Source organism: Perognathus longimembris, chromosome 17 (genome assembly GCF_023159225.1).
Source record: "Perognathus longimembris pacificus isolate PPM17 chromosome 17, ASM2315922v1, whole genome shotgun sequence".
Taxonomy (NCBI): domain Eukaryota; kingdom Metazoa; phylum Chordata; class Mammalia; order Rodentia; family Heteromyidae; genus Perognathus; species Perognathus longimembris.
In genome coordinates, this window is record NC_063177.1 from 6,531,834 (window position 1) to 6,550,252 (window position 18,419).

Consider the following 18,419-nt stretch of genomic DNA (forward strand, 5'->3'; position numbering starts at 1 on the left):
CCAGGCAAAGAGATTCACTCAAAGGTGAAGACTGTGCTCTACCAAGTTGTTTTTCCATATGGTATAGGATTCTGATAGAAGTGATCGTGTGCGTGCAGGAGCAACAACAGGGAAATGAGTTAGGGAGAAAGAGGGTTACCGGTGTGGGGTGAGGCTCCGTGCCCTTGCTGGCCAGCCGGCTGAGGATGCTGCGCTCGGACATCTGAAGGCGGGCTGCGATGGGGGGTATTCGGGACAGCGTGGCTGGCAGGCGGGTCACGTCCGCCTTCATGTCGCTCAGCAACTCCTCCAGCTGGTTTAGAACTGGGGCCCGGGCCACGGAGAAAAAAGGGCAAGAAAAGGATAGGAAAGGAGAGAGATGGAGCCAGAAAAAGTGACAAGAAGTCAAATGGACAGGTATAGTCAGAAAAGGAGAGGGACACAGACATCAAAGAACCAGAGACCAAGTGGCAGAAGCAACGTAAGAGTAACAGAAAGCAGACAGAAGAAGTGTGACCCAGGGGAGAAGGAAGTGTCAGGAAAAGAGACAGAGACCAGGATCACCACAGAGGACAGATGGAGAGAAAGAACAAAAAGGAATGTGGAGGAAGGGGGGAGGGGAGGACATCAGAAGACACAGGAGTGGGGAGTTGTCAGAACATCCCATACTGGAAGAGCAAGATTCAGGGGTTGGGGATGATGGGGAGGAAATAGTCAGGAGGCATGGAGGTGGTCAGTGATTTAAGGAATCAAGGTTTTCATGTGAAAAGGGAGAGGGAGGTTAGAGGATCAGCATTACAGATCCAAGAAATTTAGGACAGGGGCTTAAAGGGGCCAGAACAGTCACCACACCAGGCAGGATTAACTAGAGAGGGCTTTGGAATTTAATGTATAATAGCAAGGTAAAATTCAGTGTGGGAAGGGTTGAAGTAAATGGGAAGTTTCTTGGAGGACAGTCAAAGGCAGGAGTCTCTACCTCACAGAGGCAGAAGTAAGGGGATGTGATCTGTGTGGTCAGAGCTAAGGATTTTTGTGTGTAGGTACAGGCCAAGGCCTAGAATGGAATGGCATCAGCATTGTAAGCAGTGCAATGTGTAGTCCAATACCAGGGAAGAGGCTGCTGCAGTGAGCACCAGCCTGGGGAAGAGGTCCCCCTACTGGGCACTGATATAAACACTATCAGGAATGGAAGAGGGATGGCTAGAAGCTAAAATCCAAGGGGGTGTTAAGTGGGCCAGAGGTGGGGTTAGAGGTCAGAGAGGGTTGGTTCAGAGGGTAAAAGGGATCAGGGAGATGGGAAGATTTTGAGGGGTGCGGGGTGAAGACTTACGCAGCGTTGTGGGCCCTCCCCCGCGCGGGGCCGCCGCGGCCCTTACCCTTGTGCAGGACGGCGTTGGCCGGCTTGTTCCCTGCCAACGACTCCTTGGAGAGGTGCTGGTGGCTCTCAGCCAGGCACTCGGCCTCGGCGAAGCGGGCATGGAGGGCCATGGCGGGGTGCGCCGGCTCCTGTGACAGGTTCAGGTAGGCCGCCCGCCGTAGCTGCTCCTCTATCACCAGCGCCTGCTCCAGGAGCTGAATGCACAAGGTGAACATGGATCTCAGCTGGCCACAAGGAAGTGAGTGAGAACACCAGACCCAGTACAGCAGATCGGCCCTGGCCTTGATGCTGGCCTAGGCACCTCTACATCCACACTGTGATCCCCAAAATGCTGATCCAGACCATGGTCCCCAACACTTTGGTCTTGGTCTCAAGCACCACCCCACTCCTGATGAAGCCCCTCTTCAATCACCCACCTTTCCTCTCTTGTTCCTACCTTGAACCTCCGGGCCAGGAACTTATTTTTCATCTCCAGAAAGTTTCCCTTATTGGCTTCAGTTTTAAATGGTTCATTGATAATGGCAAACTGGGCATCATTCTGGATATCTTGCCACCGTGCATAGCCATGGCTGCCAATCAAGGAAAGAGGACTATCAAGGAACTTAACAGAATGGGCTTGCCTGCAAATACTTCTTCCTTTTGGCCAGATTTCCCCAAAGTGTGGCATGAGCTCCCCTTCTGTGGGTGTGGACTCATCTTCCTGTAGTTCCCCTCTTTTCTGAGAGAATCTCCTTGCAGTTGTACCAAAGGATACAGGACAATCCCTGCCAGAAGCCAATAGTCATGTCTTCGGTGCCAGATCTCATTGAGTTTCCCAGAGGAAATAGCTGCCCGTTCCTCATTCTGCCACAGTGTGTGCAGCTCTACAAAGAGTGCAGCAGACAGAAGAGGAATCAGGGGCTTGTGAACCACATCCAGACACAACAGGCAGGTACAGAGAGAAACCCAGTAACGGCAAAGTACTAAAGGTTCCTTCAGAGGAGTGGGTAGTACTAGGTTAGTGGTGAGGCATCAAAGAAGGTTAAAAAAAATTTCCAATTAGGATTGAAACAAAATGTGGTCATAGAGACAGCTGTGAAGTTAGTTGGTACACTTAAGGTGGTACACTGTCAGCATGCACCCTTTCACCAGATATGGTGGGAGTTGTTTTGGTAGGAGAGGAGGCCCTGGAGGAGGGCTTGGAGTCAGCAGTGGGGTCAGGCATCAGAGTAAAAAGTAGCAGGAGGCCTCAGGCTAAATCATAAATTCTAGGAGGATGGGCAGATCCCAGTGAAGACTAGATAGCAGTAAGAACCTCCCCCACCTGTGAAACCACCATCAGCGATATTGAACATGAACCGAGGCTTCTCCGCTTTCTCCTCACGGCGCCCATTCGACCGTGGCTCATCTCGAGGCCCAGTTCGAAGCTCTCGGTCCCCTTTCACATCTTCTGCTAGGGCAGACGGGACAAAGCTTACATCACAGCACAGCCTCCTTCTATGTCCTGAGACTACTTACTACCTGTACTGAGCTGGCCCTTCCAACAGTTACCACCCCCCCCCCCAGGACCCAAGCATTCAGTTTCCCAGACTCTACCTCCCCTGATTCCCTCAGGAACCCAAGAGGCCAGTCCTTCCACCCATTACCTCTCTTGCCCAAATCCCCTGTTTTCCCCTCCGGCCTCTCCCTGTGTTCCTGTCCATCCAACGGCTTTTCCTCCCCCCTTTCTCCTGGTGTCCACTCTGAGGCTGTGGGAGGGGGCAGGGGATAGGAAGGGAGGATGTGACCCTCATCCCCTGATCCCAGAAGAAGGAATTCTCAGGTTCTAATACCCCCACCATCCCTAAGGCCATATACCTACCTGACTTGTCTCTGTCTACTCGATACCCAGGTTCAGGCTCCATCTCTCCAGGTACTCCCAGTATGTCATCCTCTAATGGAATCTTCCTCGGCTCTAGCTGCTCCCCAAGTGATGGTGCTGGGCTGGGAGCATCAGCCTAGACAACAGTAGAGGAAAAAAAGATGAGCCAGAAGACTCCAGAAACTGGGCTGTCAAACCCCTTCCTGACCTATCCACTCCCTTTCCTCAGAGGGAGCCAGGTGACCACATACCTCTGACTCTATCTTCTCAATTTTGCTGTTTTTCTCTGGCTTATCCTCTGGGTTTTCAGCATCATCCTTCTCATGAGGTGTCTTTATGCCATCCCCTTTCTCATTGGGAGCAGGAGTAGCTGTAGGAGAAGGCAGGATGGTGCTATGGTTTGGATACGGTTGACGTGTCCTCTAAGGGTTCACATATGTGAAACTTAATGCCCACTGGAAGGCATTTCTAAAAGGGTAGACACTTAATCTGCCTCTGCTATTTAGAAGCAAGGCTTTCGGGAATGGGTTAGGATTAGTTAGGGTGGAGCCCTTGTGACTGAATCCTGTTGGCTTTTTAAAAAGAGGGAAAAATGGAACTGGAGGTGTGTACACCAACCTAAGCAAATAGCCAAGTGAGAACATGGGGCTCTGATTTCAAGACCCAGTACCAGCATAAAAAAAATCAAAACAAAGAAAGAGCTGAGGATGTAGCTCAGTGATAAAGCACTTAAGGCCCTAGGTTCACTCTCTAGTACTGCAAATAATAATAATAATAGTAAACAAACACCAAAATACTGAGACTGAGAACTCCCTCTCTCTCACTATGTGATATTCTTGAACCACCATCAAGACTCTGCCAGCAAGAATGCTACCACCATGGGCTGGGAATATGGTCTAGTGGCAAGAGCACTTGTCTCGTATACATGAAGGCCTGGGTTGATTCCTCAGCACCACATATATAGAAAATGGCCAGAAGTGGCGCTGTGGCTCAAGTGGCAGAGTGCTAGCCTTGAGCAGAAAGAAGCCAAGGACAGTGCTCAGGCCCTGAATCCAAGCCCCAGGACTGGCAAAAAAAAAAAGAATGCTACCATCAGATGTCCAGATGTGACCCCTTAACCTTTCAATTCCACAACCTGGAGCCAAAATAAGTCTGCTTCTTTATAAAGTTACTCAACCTCCAATTATCTCATTATAGTCATGCAAATAGACTAATAAATTAATGAAGGCAGAGGGTTTTCCCATCCTAACTCTTGATCCCATTTCTGTCTCTACCACCATTCTGACTCCTGGTTACCAGGTTTAGAGGTACAAGGACTGTTCACAGCAGAAGCCTCTGGAGTGGTGGGAGTTGTTTTGGTAGGAGAGGAGGCTCTGGAGGAGCGCTTGGAGTCAGCACTGGGGTCAGGCATCAGCTCTGGCATTGACCAACGCCCATTGATGTGCTCAAATTCTTGTACCTGAGGAAGAGGGGAGGCATTATGGGAAAGGGGTCAGCTATTGACATTGAAAATATAGAGAGCTCTAATCCCCTCTGACTTGCATAACGTACAACACAGAATTCAGGGATGGAAGAGGGAGAAAGACCAGAGCCTAAGTGACTGGACTGACTTTCAGGACAAGAGGAGACTCATACCTTCTTCTTGACAAGAGACATGACTCCAATGCGGGTCAACACCTGCTGGCGGCTCAGTCCCTCTCGAGGGACCCCATCAGCAAAGGTTTCAGAGCCATCTGCCCCAGGCTCACACAGATGGCGCATGAACAATGACACATAGGCCCTAGGGAGCATGAGGATGGGAGGAGGGTTAGAGGGCCTTAGAAAGGGTAGGATCGTGAGGGCACAGATTATTGAATTCCTAAACCTTGATTCCCCAAATACCTCCAGGACTTCTTGCTTGGGCCTCTTACTCAACTACCCCTCTAAATCCTCTCTCCAACATCTGTACCCTTGCACTTCCTAGGCCCCATCAGCCAGTTCTTCATCCTGTCCACCAGCTCCTCCTGCCAGGTTATCATGGCAAGTAAATGTAAGGCCAGGCCAGCCCAGGTGAGGCTCCTTTCTCCATTGCCTCTTCCATAAAGGAGGAAGCCTGGCCTCTCTCTTCTAGGCTTGGCTGAGGGGAGGTGGAATAGGCTGAGCCCACCTCCCAGGAAACCAAGCCCGGAGGTATCCTAGGGCAGGGAGATGGTGATCAGTTGAGTAAGGTTACATCACATGGTGGCCAAGAGGAAAAAAGTAACACCCAAAGCTCTTCCCTCGTGGTCAGCCCTGAGTCACCCACACTTACTTAAATTCCTTCTCAGTCTTGCCCCTGAGGTCCCGCACCAGCCACTGAGTGGTGAAGGCATCTTGTGGTGGCATCCCCCAGCGCATCACAGCATTGAGGAAAGCCTTCCTCTGACGAGTATTGAATCCCAGCACCTGAAGTGGGGCAAGGAGACAGGAGCTATGACTTCCCAGGGGTCTCGGGTCTCAGTTCTTTCTACCCTCATTGATTCCGACCTCAGTTTCCAAAGCACCCTCCACACATTTTTTCTTTAAGAATGTATGAGGGTCTGGGCACCCACATCTTTACCTCAATGTTACCACCAACTCGAGCCAGCAGTGGAGGCAATGGTTTGTCCTTTTCATTTCGGAGTTGCCTCTTTGATTGTCGACGCCCTGAGGGTGGGAGGGTGACACCCATTAGTAGATCTTCCAACTCCTCTAAGCCTCAATCCTCCACATCCCATTTCCACAAGACACAGAAAACAGGAACAGACTGTCAGGCTATCTTCTAATTTTATTCTAAGAACTTGCAGCACTACCACCCCAATGAGTCTAAAAGAGTAAAATCATATTTAAACATTTGTAACAAATGCATTTGACAATATTATTAGCGAGAAGGTAAAACAATGTAATCTTTCTGGTATATATATATATATGTATACATATACATATATATACATATATATAAAATTTTGAGATGGGGACCATGTTGCCTAGGCTCAAGCAATCCTCCTTTCTCAGATTTTCAACTACCTGGGACTATAAGTGAGACCACCACACATAGCTACATTTCTTTTGGCCAGTCCTGGGCCTTGGACTCAGGGCCTGAGCACTGTCCCTGGCTTCTTCCTGCTCAAGGCTAGCACTCTGCCACTTGAGCCACAGCGCCGCTTCTGGCCGTTTTCTGTATATCTGGTGCTGGGGAATCGAACCTAGGGCCTCGTGTATCCGAGGCAGGCACTCTTGCCACTAGGCTATATCCCCAGCCCCTAGCTACATTTCTTGACCTAAGCCTACATGATTATACATTCCAAATGTTAACAGTGGAGAAATTATGGGCATTTATTCATTTCTACTTGTCTTCAATCTTTGGTTTTTCTACTAAAGAAGCTTTTTGTTGGTTTGTTTTTAGGCAAAGCCTCACTATATAGCCCAGGCTACCCTTAAATTTATGATCCTTTTGCTTTAGCCTATTGGGTGGTGAGATTACAGGAATACACCACCGCATTTGTCCCTGCCCCCAGAAGCATTTTTATTTGATGATGAAGCAAGCCAGGGAGGACAAATCCAAGTTAACCAAAAAAAGCTGGAAGTGGAGGTGTGGGTAGTGGTAGAGCATCAGCCTTGAGTAAAAAAGCCAAGATAGAACTAGAGACTCTGAGTTCAAGCACCAGTACCAGTAGATATGCATGTGCATGTACACGCGTGTGCACACACGAGCACACACACACACACACGCCAGAACTGGGCCTTAGAAGACCTACCTAGCAAGCTCAAAGCACCAAATTCAAACCTCAGTGCTGCCAAATAAAGGAGGGGGGAGGAAACCCTTAAAGAAAGACAGGAAGTGAGATGAGTTGAGGCAGAAAGCTAACCCACCTTCAGGACGCTCATCAAAGTCTTCATCTTCTTCCTCTGATCCCACTGAGTATTCTGACTGGTTATCTGTAAGGATACAGAGGGTTCAGGGTCAATGGTGACTACTAGATAAGCCATGCCAGAGCCCTTTTTGATTAGATTCTTCTCCTTGTAGACTTTTCTACCTTCACCTAGGAAAGTTGGGTCATAGCCATAGGCTAACTCAGGGCCATGTAACATGAATCATCTGTATTCACCAACACCTTCAATATCTGCACACCTCCTACTCTGCCACTCTCTTTCCAAAGATACTGCCAGAGCACTACCCCCCACCCCGGAATCCACAGGATCCCTCTGCAATTCCCAGGGAGTTAAATCACCTGCAAACCTACTTGGCCTTGGGGTGATTCTTCACAACCCTTCCCCAGTAGGGGAAAGCTGATTTTTTGGTCTCAATTTCTCTCAAAGTAATCCTAGCCTCCATGTCTTCCCTTCTTATCTCTACTGTCTGCTGTAGTCCTCACCTTGATCCTCCTGAGCAGCATCGTTGTAGTTAACCTGCTTGCGAACCCGCTTGCCTTTGCCCAGGTTCCGGGCTAGGTCTTCCTGTTGCTGTTCATAGTGATGCCTCAGCAGCTTCTCCCAGTAGTCAGGATCCACATTCTCCTCCTGCTTGATGATTTCTCGCTCGATCTCCTCAATCTGGAAGGCAACAGAGTAAAGGCTGGAAGCCTCCTTCCTCACTAGTCCTCACTGCTCCCAAGCCTCAGCCAAATCCTGCTTATACTGACAGAACCCCTCCTCAGGACTGCACTCAGTTTCTTGACATTGTACATTTCTCTTACCATCACTTACCCTCGAAGTGCCTTTTTTCCCTTCCTAATTCTTCTTTTTTTTCTAAACTTCTCCTCTACTTCCCTTTACTTTCCTTCCACTGATGACCCTCTGTTTGCCAGAACTCTCTGTGCCTACTTTCCTTTCTGAAGTCCAGTTTCACTTATTACACTAAGAAGTTGTTTGGGGTTCACTACTGCTCTTTGGTGGGGACTAGGGTGAGAGAGCAAATAAAAAATAAGAGCTGCGGGGAGCTGGTGGTTCACATCTATAATATTAGCTACTCAGGAGATTGAGATCTGAGGAACATGGTTTGAAACGAACCCAGACAGGAAAGTCTGTGAGACTCCTCATGTTAAACACCTAAAAACTGGAAGTGGAGCTGTGGCTCAAAGTGGTAGAGCAAAAAAGCTCAGGAACAATGTTCAGGCCTTGAATTCAAGCCCCATGACCACTACCAACAAAAAGAACAAAGGATGATCTTACTACTTTCAAGGTTCAGAAGCGACATTGCTCTTCAGAGACAGCCTAAGATAGACAATAACAAACTTCAAAATCTCTTACCTTGGGGGCTGGGGATATGGCCTAGTGGCAAGAGTGCTTGCCTCGTATATATGAGGCCCTGGGTTCAATTCCCAGCACCACATATACAGAAAATGGCCAGAAGGGGCGCTGTGGCTCAAGTGGCAGAGTGTTAGCCTTGAGCAAAAAGAAGCCAGGGACAGTGCTCAGGCCCTGAGTCCAGGTCCCAGGACTGGCCAAAAAACAAAAACAAACAAACAAAATCTCTCACCTTGTCTTCTTCCCGCACAACGTACTGTGCTACTTTGAAAGAGCTGAGATATTCGTTCATGTTCTGCACATCTGTGTCCTCAGTTGCATCCTGATTCCGGTCCAGTAGCCGAGCAATGGCTTCATTATCATAGTGGATTACACTGCTGTCCTCCTCTTTATTCTCCCCTATGGAAAGCAGGGAATAAAAGGGGACTTGGGGCTCTAACAGAACTTCAGCATAACCTTAGCAAGGGTGGAGGAAAGGCTCCACTTTGCTTTATTCTCACGGGCCCCTGAAGAAAATACTCTTTCCCTGGGAACATATGTTGAGGGGTGGTTTTGTTTGTTTAGGAAGCCAATCCTCCAAAGAAGGGAGAGAAAGCTCTTCTTCTTTCTCAGGCTGCAAAGAAAGTGTTTTCCCAGGGAGCTACAGAAGAAAAGTGCTCAGAGAAGAGCAGAAGCTGCCTTCAAGGAGCTGCAGAAAAGGTTCTCACCCTCATTTTCATCCTTGAATAGTTCCTCAGTGCCAAATTTGAGGATGTCGTCCAGCTCCTGCTTGGACATGGATCCGGCCTTGGAGCCCAGCCCCGGCCTTACCACCAGATGCGTCAGCATCATCTTTCTCTTGGCCACCTGTGTAATCCTCTCTTCTACAGATGCACGGGTAACAAATCGGTAGATCATCACTTTGTTGGCTTGGCCAATCCGATGAGCCCGGCTGAATGCCTGTAGGGATGTGAGGAACTAGAGGTAAGCCAGCAAAGTGGCAGGAGAAAGCTGTCACATGCTCAGGAAGGAGGCTGGTGAAGAATGGCCTTCTACACTCTCTTCCAGGAACCCCTATCTCATTTCTGAATAGTGGTATGGGGCTCCAAGATGCAGATTCTCACCTGGATGTCATTATGGGGGTTCCAGTCGGAGTCAAAGATGATGACAGTATCAGCAGTGGCCAGATTGATGCCCAGGCCCCCAGCTCGGGTGGATAGTAGGAAGCAGAATTGTTGGGCCCCAGGAGCTAGGAGGTGAGAATTAGAAGGCTGAGTTTTCCTTGTACCCAGCAGTTCTGTCCATCTGCTTCTTGATATTCCCTGACTACAAATGACTATGGCCCCAACTCAAAGCCTACATATCCAATATCCCCTCACACCAACCCCCTTCCCTCCCATTGACCTGCCATAGGTTTCTCAGTCCTGTCATGCCCACCAGGAGCCAAGGCACTTCTCCCTCACCATTAAACCGATCAATGGCCTCCTGCCTCAGGGCACCAGTGATGCCACCATCGATGCGCTCATACTTGTATCCTTCGTAGTCTAAGAAGTCCTCTAGCAAGTCTAACATTTTGGTCATCTAGAGCAAGGGAAAAGAAAGGAGTCTGGAATGTGAAGGTAGTAGGATAGGTAGGTGTATGTCTGAACTACCATTTTACACACAAACTCAACCCCAATCCTTACACTTGAATCCTCACCCTGTCTTAAGCTTCCCTTCCTCCCTAGCTCTTCACAGTTTCACATTCTACGCCACCCCCTTGTAATTTAAGATTATTTCTCCTAAGACAAAAGTTCTCTAAGATCCAGGAAAAGGCTTCAAAGAAATCTATAAGCCCTCTGGAAATCTGTACAAGATTAGTATGATTGAAGGTACAGTTTTCTGGAGAGGGCAGGCATACTTTTCATCAGGATTCTACTGGGTGTGTGTCTTACACCCTCCACCCATCAATAACACTAAGAAATAGTACTAGTTCTAGAGGTTTCCCTGGAGAGATAAGACTCAGCTTTAACCTGCCCCTGGCCTCATCCAACTAATAAGGAGCTAGACTTCAAGATCAAGAATTAATCAGCTTGCCATATTTTTGTTTTTGTGCTACAGATCAAATTCAAGGCTTCATGCATGTAAGGCAAGCACTCCACTAATGAGCCACATCCCCAGATCATTTTTTGTTTTGAGACAGAACCTCAGTTGTAGCCCAAGCTAGCCTTGAACTCTAGAATCAACATGTTGCCGGTGAGAAGAGGCAAGAAAAAGCAGATATAAAATAACGACTCTGGAGACTGAGATCTGAGGATCAAGGTTTGAAGCCAACCCAGGCAGCAAAGTCTATGAGACTATTATCTCTAAATAACCACCAGAAAACTCAAAATGGTACTGTGGCTCAAAGTGGTAGAGAACTAGCCTTGAGAAAAATGCTCAGGGACAGTACCCAAGCCCCAACCATGAAGAGAGAGAGAGAGAGAGAGAGAGAGAGAGAGAGAGAGAGAGAGAGAGAGAGAGAGAGAGAGAGAGAGAGAGAGAGCGAGAGCACATGCAAGAGCACACAGGGGAAATGGATCACCTGTGAAAAAATAAGCACTCTGTGTCCTTGCTCCTTCAACTTCCTCAGCATCTTCTGCAGCAGCATGAGCTTCCCTGAGGACTTAATAAGTGCCCCACCCTCATAAGCCCCACTGGGAAGTTTTGGGGATTCCTGAAAAGGAAAGGAGAGAAGAGAGTCAAGAAACATACCCTCTTATACTCCATCTAGAAAGTCAGGAGAAAATAGTCAGAAACCCAAATTCAACTTCTACATTTTTCAAATTCCTACCCCCCTCCAAAGATTAGGTCCTTGGCCTTTTGGCCCAACTCTACCCCTCTGTGTAACAGAGCCCCTCCCAAGTTTGTAGAGATCTGGCCATTTATCAGTTTTCTGTTCTTTGTATCTACCATAGCAGCCACAGGAAAGAGGTATGGGTGGTTGCAGCACTTCTTAAGATCCATCATGATGTTAAGCAGCGACACCTGGTTCCCACCACCTCGTGAATTCAAGGCCTCAAAATTTCGAGTCAAGATATACTTGTAGTATTTCCTAAAGGCCAAGGCAGGGGGATATAAGAGACACAATAAAGGAAGTAATTAAAATATGGCATTTGGTCACCAACTTTGGAAAGCTGCCACTAAACCATGAACCCCAAGTCTAGGTAACCTCCCCCAAATCTCACTTCTGCATAGGGCTCAACTCCACTCGAACAATGAGCTCTGTCTTGGCTGGCATATTCTTAAAGACATCTGCCTTGAGTCTCCGAAGCATGTGTGGCCCAAGCAAATCATGCAATTTCTTAATCTGGTCCTCTTTGGATATGTCAGCAAACTCTTCCAGGAAGCCTTCCAAGTTGCTAACAGTCAAGGGGAGATACAGGAAAAGACGAGTTGTCAAGTTCTTTACCCTTGATTTCAGGCTCTCTTTGCCACTTCAGGTCATTCTATCAGCTACTTGGTGCCCTCTGCCTCTCCTCTCTTCAAAACTATCCTTAGCAAGCAACTTACTTAAAACGTTCCGGAGTGAGGAAGTTCAACAGATGGAAGAGTTCCTCCAGATTATTCTGCAGTGGGGTCCCCGTTAGCAACAATTTATGATCTATCTTGTAGCCATTAAGGACCCTGAAAAACTAGAAGACAGGGCAAAGACAAATAGAAGAAAAGACTTATCAATAGCTATACTCCATCAACTTTCCCTGTCCTTTGCTCCCATTTCCTCCAGGATAAAAGGTTCCCAAATCCTTAGTCCTCTCCTGCTTCCAGCCTGGATTTCTGCCCAGAAGTTTCCAAGAACTCTGCCTCCCAGGCTGCAAAAAGTCCCCAGAACTAGTTTGATTTTTTTTTTAATTTGTGTTTAGTTCCGTGTGTGTGTATGTGCATGCGCACGTGTGCACCACTCCTAAGACTTGAACCTTTTTTGCTCAAGGCTAGCATTCTACCATTTGAGCTACAGCTATACTTATGGCATTTTTGTTTTGTTTTGTGGTTAACTGGAAGAGCCTCTGCTCAGGATGACTTTGAACCATGATCCTCATATCTCAGCCTCCTGAGTAGCTAGGAATACAGATGTGAGCCACTGGTGCCCAACTTGGGTTTGTTAGGGTTTGTTTTGTCAGGACAAGAGCAAGCAGTAGTCCACACCCCAAATTTCTCAAATGTGGGGATCTACTCACCTTGGACTGGTTGTTCTTGAGTCGATGAGCTTCATCCACCACAAGACAGGCCCAGCGGATGGAGCCAAGTGCTGCCTGATCAATGGTGATCAGCTCATATGATGTTAGGAGAACGTGGAACTTCACTTGTGCCTCTCTCTGCCAACACAATCATAGCTTGTTGGGCTGCCATCTGACATCCACACAACTACACCTCCATTCCCCATCCTTCACCAAGACACCCTGCCCTGCCTGTGACTACCTTAGGGAATGAATTATTCTGTCCTCTAACATCAACTCCAAGCACCAAGTACTGACCACGCCTAAAACTTCCACCTGTCCTATAAACTGACAGTTCCATCATTCACACCCCCAAGAGAACTTGCTATGAAGTACCGAAGCAGGAGAATAGCAAGGAGAAAGGTCGCAAGGGAACAGAGGAGCTGAGTTTCTCTTAGGTCAAAGAAATGACAGATCTGAGGATAATATGAGGTAAAGAGGCTTACCTTCATCTTAAAAGCTTTCTTTCCACCTTTGATGGCATTATCCTCAAAGGAGAACTCGTTCTCACGAATGATGGCCCTACTGTCCTTGTCACCCGTGTATGTCACCACATAGAACTTGGGTGCCCACATTTGGAACTCCCGCTCCCAGTTAATGATGGTAGAGAGTGGAGCACTCACTAGGAAAGGACCTTTGGTGTGGCCCTGGGAATCAAGGGTGGGAGGCCCATTAGTCCAGGCTCAAGGATGTAGATACCAGCCTACTGCCTATTATGCCCCTGAATCCCCCTTTCCCAGTCTACGCTAGGTTTCAGCCCAGCTACCCATCTTAGGGGCCTAGAATCTAATACATACCTCTTTATAGAGTGAGTAGAGGAAGACAATGGTTTGGATGGTCTTGCCCAGCCCCATTTCATCAGCTAAAATAGTGTCAGTGCCCTGAGCCCATGAGAAGCGTAGCCAATTCAGCCCTTCCAGCTGATACATGTGCAGCGTGCCTCCAGTGGCTGTGATAAACCGTGGCTGAGTCTCATATTTCACTGTAGGCTGTAACATCAAGAAATCAGAAAGCTGAAGGGAACAGCTGAGGGATCCACGGGTCTAGATCTCCTCCTCCTTCTTTCCTGGCTCTGCTATAAGTTGGAATACAATTTCTTCTGCTTCTGAGCTTATTATAAGAATTCTTATCTCCAGTCCCTCCCTCTCAGTCCTTAAAACATCCTCAGTAGCACTGTAGGGAAGGTCTAGCTGTGAAAGAGTCCTACTGGGAGGCTGCCTCTAATAGCACTCTCACTCTTAGGCCCAATTCCTAGACAAATTCCTAGCCTACTCAGAGACTCAGAGACTGCTGGTGCTTTGTTGACAGCACCAGGGAAATCATCAATCACTATGTCTCCAGAAGAAAGAGCACTTACATCATTAGTAGGAGAACTGGGAGGTCCATCACCTTGCAGCTCCTTCTTCTTCTTCTTGTATTTGCGAGGCTGGGCAGGGTCTTCCCCCATAATTAGTTCTCTGAGGAAAAAGGGGGTCTGAATGAGGCCTCATCCCTAGTATTCCTTCCCACTGTTCTGAACCCATTCCACACCTATCTCCACTGCCTATAACCTACATTGTTCTCAAACTTTCTTTCCCTCTGCTTTTTACCTACATCCTCTTGGGCTTTGAGACACAAATCTCCCCATGCTGAAGCATCTTGTTACTCATTTACTTAGATACATCTTCTATTCCTTATATTGTCCTTTTACCAACCCCACTCAAACAAACCAGCCCATGATGTCACTGCCCTAGACTCAGCTTGTGTCTGCCCCTCTTGCTTGCTCCATCTAGCTTTCATACTCCATCTACAAAATCCCTCAAATACATAACCTGGCTCGCTCACCGATGTCTCCAGTAGCTTTGTTTCTGGTCTTCGTATTCAGGGATATTCATTTCATCTTCCTCCCATGTGGACTGGTCATAGGGCAAGTCTCTCCATTTCACCAGATAGTGGTAATTCCCTTTTTTATCCACACTGTGGGGCAGAAGACCAAGAAGAGGAGCAGAAGGATGAAAATATGGATCACAACTACCAGGAAATCCTGATAACATATATATCAGCAAACATACATCTGTCACCTCACACCATGATGGGCCATTGGCAGTTCCTGATAACATATATATCAGCAAACATACATCTGTCACCTCACACCATGATGGGCCATTGGCAGTTTAGAATGACTGAAGAACTAGCAACCATTTTCAGGATGATACCTTAATATCAATGATCACAAAACATCCCTGGAGAGCCCTCCAACCTCATTCACTCACCCAGTCAGTCAGTATCTACTATTAGTGCCTACTATTAGCCAGGCACTACACTAAGGAATAAAGGAAACAGACAATCCTATTTTGTCACAGAGGCCACATTTTACTGAAGAAGGCAGCAATGAAACATACTGAGCTTATATTAGGCAACAGTAAGTACTACAAAGAAATAAACACTTGAAATACTAGTCTGGATTAATTCTGTTTCTCGCTTTTGTCTTTCATGCCCTACTCCCAGACTAATGTGCCTTGTCCTGTGCTACTGGAGAGTAGAGGAGGCAAGGTCAAGTGAAGCAATCCTGGGCTTTCCTTCTGGAGAAGCAAGGCCACAAAAGCTGGAGATGCAGCTGGAGTCATCAAGTTTTAATCAGTCATTTGAAACATGGGGCCATCTTCACAATAAAAACAGTGTCATAGAAGTGGTGCTAAGGCTCAAAGTGGTACAGTACTGGATTTCAGCAAAAAGATAGTGACAGTGTCCAGGTCCAGAGTTCAAGCACCACAATCAACAACAACAAAAGAACAGTGTCACATCTCAGATAGGCCTTCCTACAGACCAAGGACTCACCTGTGGTTGATAATACGGTGGACTGTCATCCACTCTGGTTTGATGCCAAAACGGTAGTACTTCTCCTCCATTTCAGCATAGTGTGGATCTTTCACCTTGCGCTTGTCACTCTTCCCATCATCCTCACCAGAGCCATAATCCAGGGGTGGGGGCTCATCCATGTCATTCTTTCGCTGGTAGTTTCGGTACATTACCAAGTGGAAGATTTCCAGCTGACAGGACACAAGAGGAAAGATTGTTCCAACATCCAGAGAAGACAAAAGGGAACAAGTAGTCAGCCAGGAAAATGGGATGGGGAAAGAAAGCTTTGAAAGAGAAAGGGTGAGAGACAAGTAAGGCCAAATCAGGAGAACAAATAAAATAACAGAATCATCTCAGAACACAGAGTGTAGATGAAACCATACAGAACAAAAGAGGCTGAGATAGGGTTATTAAGATGGGCTGTTAAGATGGAAAAGAATAATAAAACATGGGTCAGGAGTCACTGGTTCATGCCTATAATCCTAGCAACTAAGGAGGCTGAAATTTGAAGATTCTGGTTCAAAGCCAGACTTGACAGACAAATCCATGAGATTCTTATCTCCAATTAACCAGCAAAGAGCTGGAAGTGGAGGTGTGGCTCAAGTGATAGAATGCCAGTCTTGAGCAAAAAAGAACACAAAGCCCTGAGTTCAAGCTTCAATACTAGCATGCAGGAGCACATGCACACGTGCGCACATACACACACACACACACACGAATGATACATGGGAAGGGACTCGGGGAGGGAAGGTGGGAGAAAAATGAGGGAGGGGGTAACAAGTATGACAAGAAATGTATTTACTACCTTACATATGTAACTGTAACCACTCTGTACATTACCTTGACAAAACAATTAAATTTTTTAAAAGAATGATACATGGAAAAGATAGGAAGAGATGTACTTATTAAGAAAGGCTGTCATCCTAGCTACTCAGGAAGCTGAGATCTGAGGATGGTGGTTTGAAGCCAGAAAAGTCCCATGAAACCTTTATCTCCAACTTACCACTCAAAACCCAAAAGTGGAGTTGTGACTCAAAGTGATAGAGTGGAGTGCTAGCCTTAAGCAAAAGAGCTAAGGGACAATGCCCAGGCCCTGAGTTCAAGCCCTAGGACCACCAACAACAAAGAAGGCTGTGTTATGTCTAAGGGAATAAAACTAACAAAGTTAAGAGAAAAAGGACTAGAGACCATATGTGGAAAGTCAGGAAGGTGTGAGGCCAGAAGCCTAAAATGAGAGAAAATAAAGGATATGGTAGCATGCAGAACAGAGGGGTAAGAGTCAGAGTCCCAGGGGAGAGGGAAAGAACGGGTTCTTGTACCTGAAGTTCCTTGGCCCAGGAGCAGTGCCAGTAGGACAGCCCTACCCACTTGACAAAGAATTCTCGCTCTGATCTGCCTTGAAGAGGACGGGGAGGTGGGGCATCTGGATTCCCATCTGCCTGTTGGGGGGCTGGAACTGCCACAGGTGGCTCCCCCCACCGCCAATGCAAGATCTTCTGCACACGACCTTTCAGCACAGGACACTTCAGGATGACATATATAAGAAAAGAAAGAGGCAGAAAGAATCCCTCATTAAGTAGGAGAACAGGGCCTGGGAATGTGGCTTAGTGGTAGAGTGCTTGCCTTGCATGCATGAAGCCCTCAGCACCACATAAACAGAAAACGCCCAAAGTGGTGCTGTGGCTCAAGTGGTAGAGTGCTAGCCTTGAGCAAAAGGAAGCCAGAAACAGTGTTCTGGCCCTGAGTTCAAGGCCCAGGACTGGCAAAAAAAAAAAAAAAGTAGGAAAACAAAGGTGCCATTAAGAGGGAGTCGGGGAGAAGGGCTCTCAGAGATGGGCTAACAGATGGGGCCTAAGGGTAACACTGAGAAAAGGCATATCTACTCACTGTGCATCGGGGACACAGCCATTCACCATTGGGAATATCGGGCAAGGGAGGGTTCAGACAGTGGATGTGGTAGGAGGAGATGCAAGCGTCACAGCATAGGAGCTCCCCGCCGTCCTTGCACACCCGGCAGTATTCCATATGATCGTCCTCTTCCTCTTTCTCCCCTTCTTCCTCTCCCTCCTCTTCATATTCTTCCTCCTCCTCCTTGGCCTCCCATTGTACTCCTTCCTTCTCCTGGGAGGCCAAGGACAGACACAAAGACAGATGGAAGAAAGGAGATAAGGAACAAGACTGGAAGATAGAGGCAAAGACAGGACACTTGAATCCCAGAAATGCAGAGAAGACTGATAGAAACAAAGGAACAAGACACCTCAGTTTACTGAAATATTAACTCTGGGGGTAAAAGGATGGGGGGTAGGGCCCAAATAGCATGCTGGATCTTGAGAAATCTGTTACTGAGAAGTCCAGGCTTAAGGGGAGGGAAGAGGATAACTGAAATCAAGAAGGAAAGAGATGGCAGAGTCCCTGAGAGCACCAGGTACTCACACAGTGGGGGCAGCTCCATTTTCCCTCTGGAGCCCGGTCAAGCTCTGGATCAAGGCAGACGAGGTGGTAGGCACGAGGGCAGGTGTCACACAGAATAATTTCCCCACCCTGCTGGCACACCTCACAGTAATCCTGGTGATCGGTCTCGTAGCCATCAACCTCCTCCTCCCCGGCCACTGTAGGACATCCCAGGACTGTCATATACCCCAGTGAAGGCAGAGGCACAGAGAAAGCAAGAGAAAGGGGGAAAATAAAAGGGATTCAGGGAACAAGGCAGGAGGAGAGATAGGGTTGAATAGAGAAGTCAAAATTGGTAATAAGAATGACAGCAAGGGGGGCTGGGAATATGGCCTAGTGGCAAGAGTGCTTGCCTCGTATACATGAGGCCCTGGGTTCGATTCCTCAGCACCACATATACAGAAAATGGCCAGAAGTGGTGCTGTGGCTCAAGTGGCAGAGTGCTAGCCTTGAGCAAAAAAGAAGCCAGGGATGG

General features: G+C 47.6%; 1 protein-coding gene and 1 non-coding gene across 3 annotated transcripts in view; both read right to left on the reverse strand.

Moving 5' to 3' along the window:
- The window catches only part of Chd3 (chromodomain helicase DNA binding protein 3), a 29,931-nt gene that overhangs the window by 1,970 nt on the left and 9,542 nt on the right, over positions 1-18,419 (reverse strand). The window contains exons 8-38 of one of the 2 annotated variants that reach the window (XM_048365887.1): positions 17,927-18,120; positions 17,381-17,614; positions 16,813-17,016; positions 15,473-15,684; positions 14,480-14,611; positions 14,013-14,112; positions 13,453-13,644; positions 13,102-13,302; positions 12,617-12,754; positions 11,952-12,073; positions 11,627-11,800; positions 11,352-11,493; positions 10,984-11,115; positions 9,884-10,001; positions 9,545-9,669; positions 9,149-9,380; positions 8,674-8,840; positions 7,571-7,748; positions 7,068-7,133; positions 5,776-5,861; positions 5,488-5,621; positions 4,833-4,977; positions 4,494-4,656; positions 3,449-3,567; positions 3,198-3,333; positions 2,983-3,084; positions 2,661-2,789; positions 2,112-2,220; positions 1,794-1,926; positions 1,310-1,551; positions 140-303 (exon numbers count right to left, since the gene is read on the reverse strand). In XM_048365887.1, the coding sequence (XP_048221844.1) occupies positions 140-303; positions 1,310-1,551; positions 1,794-1,926; positions 2,112-2,220; positions 2,661-2,789; positions 2,983-3,084; positions 3,198-3,333; positions 3,449-3,567; positions 4,494-4,656; positions 4,833-4,977; positions 5,488-5,621; positions 5,776-5,861; positions 7,068-7,133; positions 7,571-7,748; positions 8,674-8,840; positions 9,149-9,380; positions 9,545-9,669; positions 9,884-10,001; positions 10,984-11,115; positions 11,352-11,493; positions 11,627-11,800; positions 11,952-12,073; positions 12,617-12,754; positions 13,102-13,302; positions 13,453-13,644; positions 14,013-14,112; positions 14,480-14,611; positions 15,473-15,684; positions 16,813-17,016; positions 17,381-17,614; positions 17,927-18,120 (4,725 nt within the window). The remainder of the gene's footprint in view (positions 1-139; positions 304-1,309; positions 1,552-1,793; positions 1,927-2,111; positions 2,221-2,660; positions 2,790-2,982; positions 3,085-3,197; positions 3,334-3,448; positions 3,568-4,493; positions 4,657-4,832; positions 4,978-5,487; positions 5,622-5,775; positions 5,862-7,067; positions 7,134-7,570; positions 7,749-8,673; positions 8,841-9,148; positions 9,381-9,544; positions 9,670-9,883; positions 10,002-10,983; positions 11,116-11,351; positions 11,494-11,626; positions 11,801-11,951; positions 12,074-12,616; positions 12,755-13,101; positions 13,303-13,452; positions 13,645-14,012; positions 14,113-14,479; positions 14,612-15,472; positions 15,685-16,812; positions 17,017-17,380; positions 17,615-17,926; positions 18,121-18,419) is intronic. The other variant, XM_048365888.1, reaches the window with a different exon arrangement.
- LOC125366612 lies at positions 5,223-5,362 on the reverse strand. Its single transcript, XR_007213907.1, has one exon. It is a non-coding gene; the product is annotated as a small Cajal body-specific RNA 21 (non-coding RNA).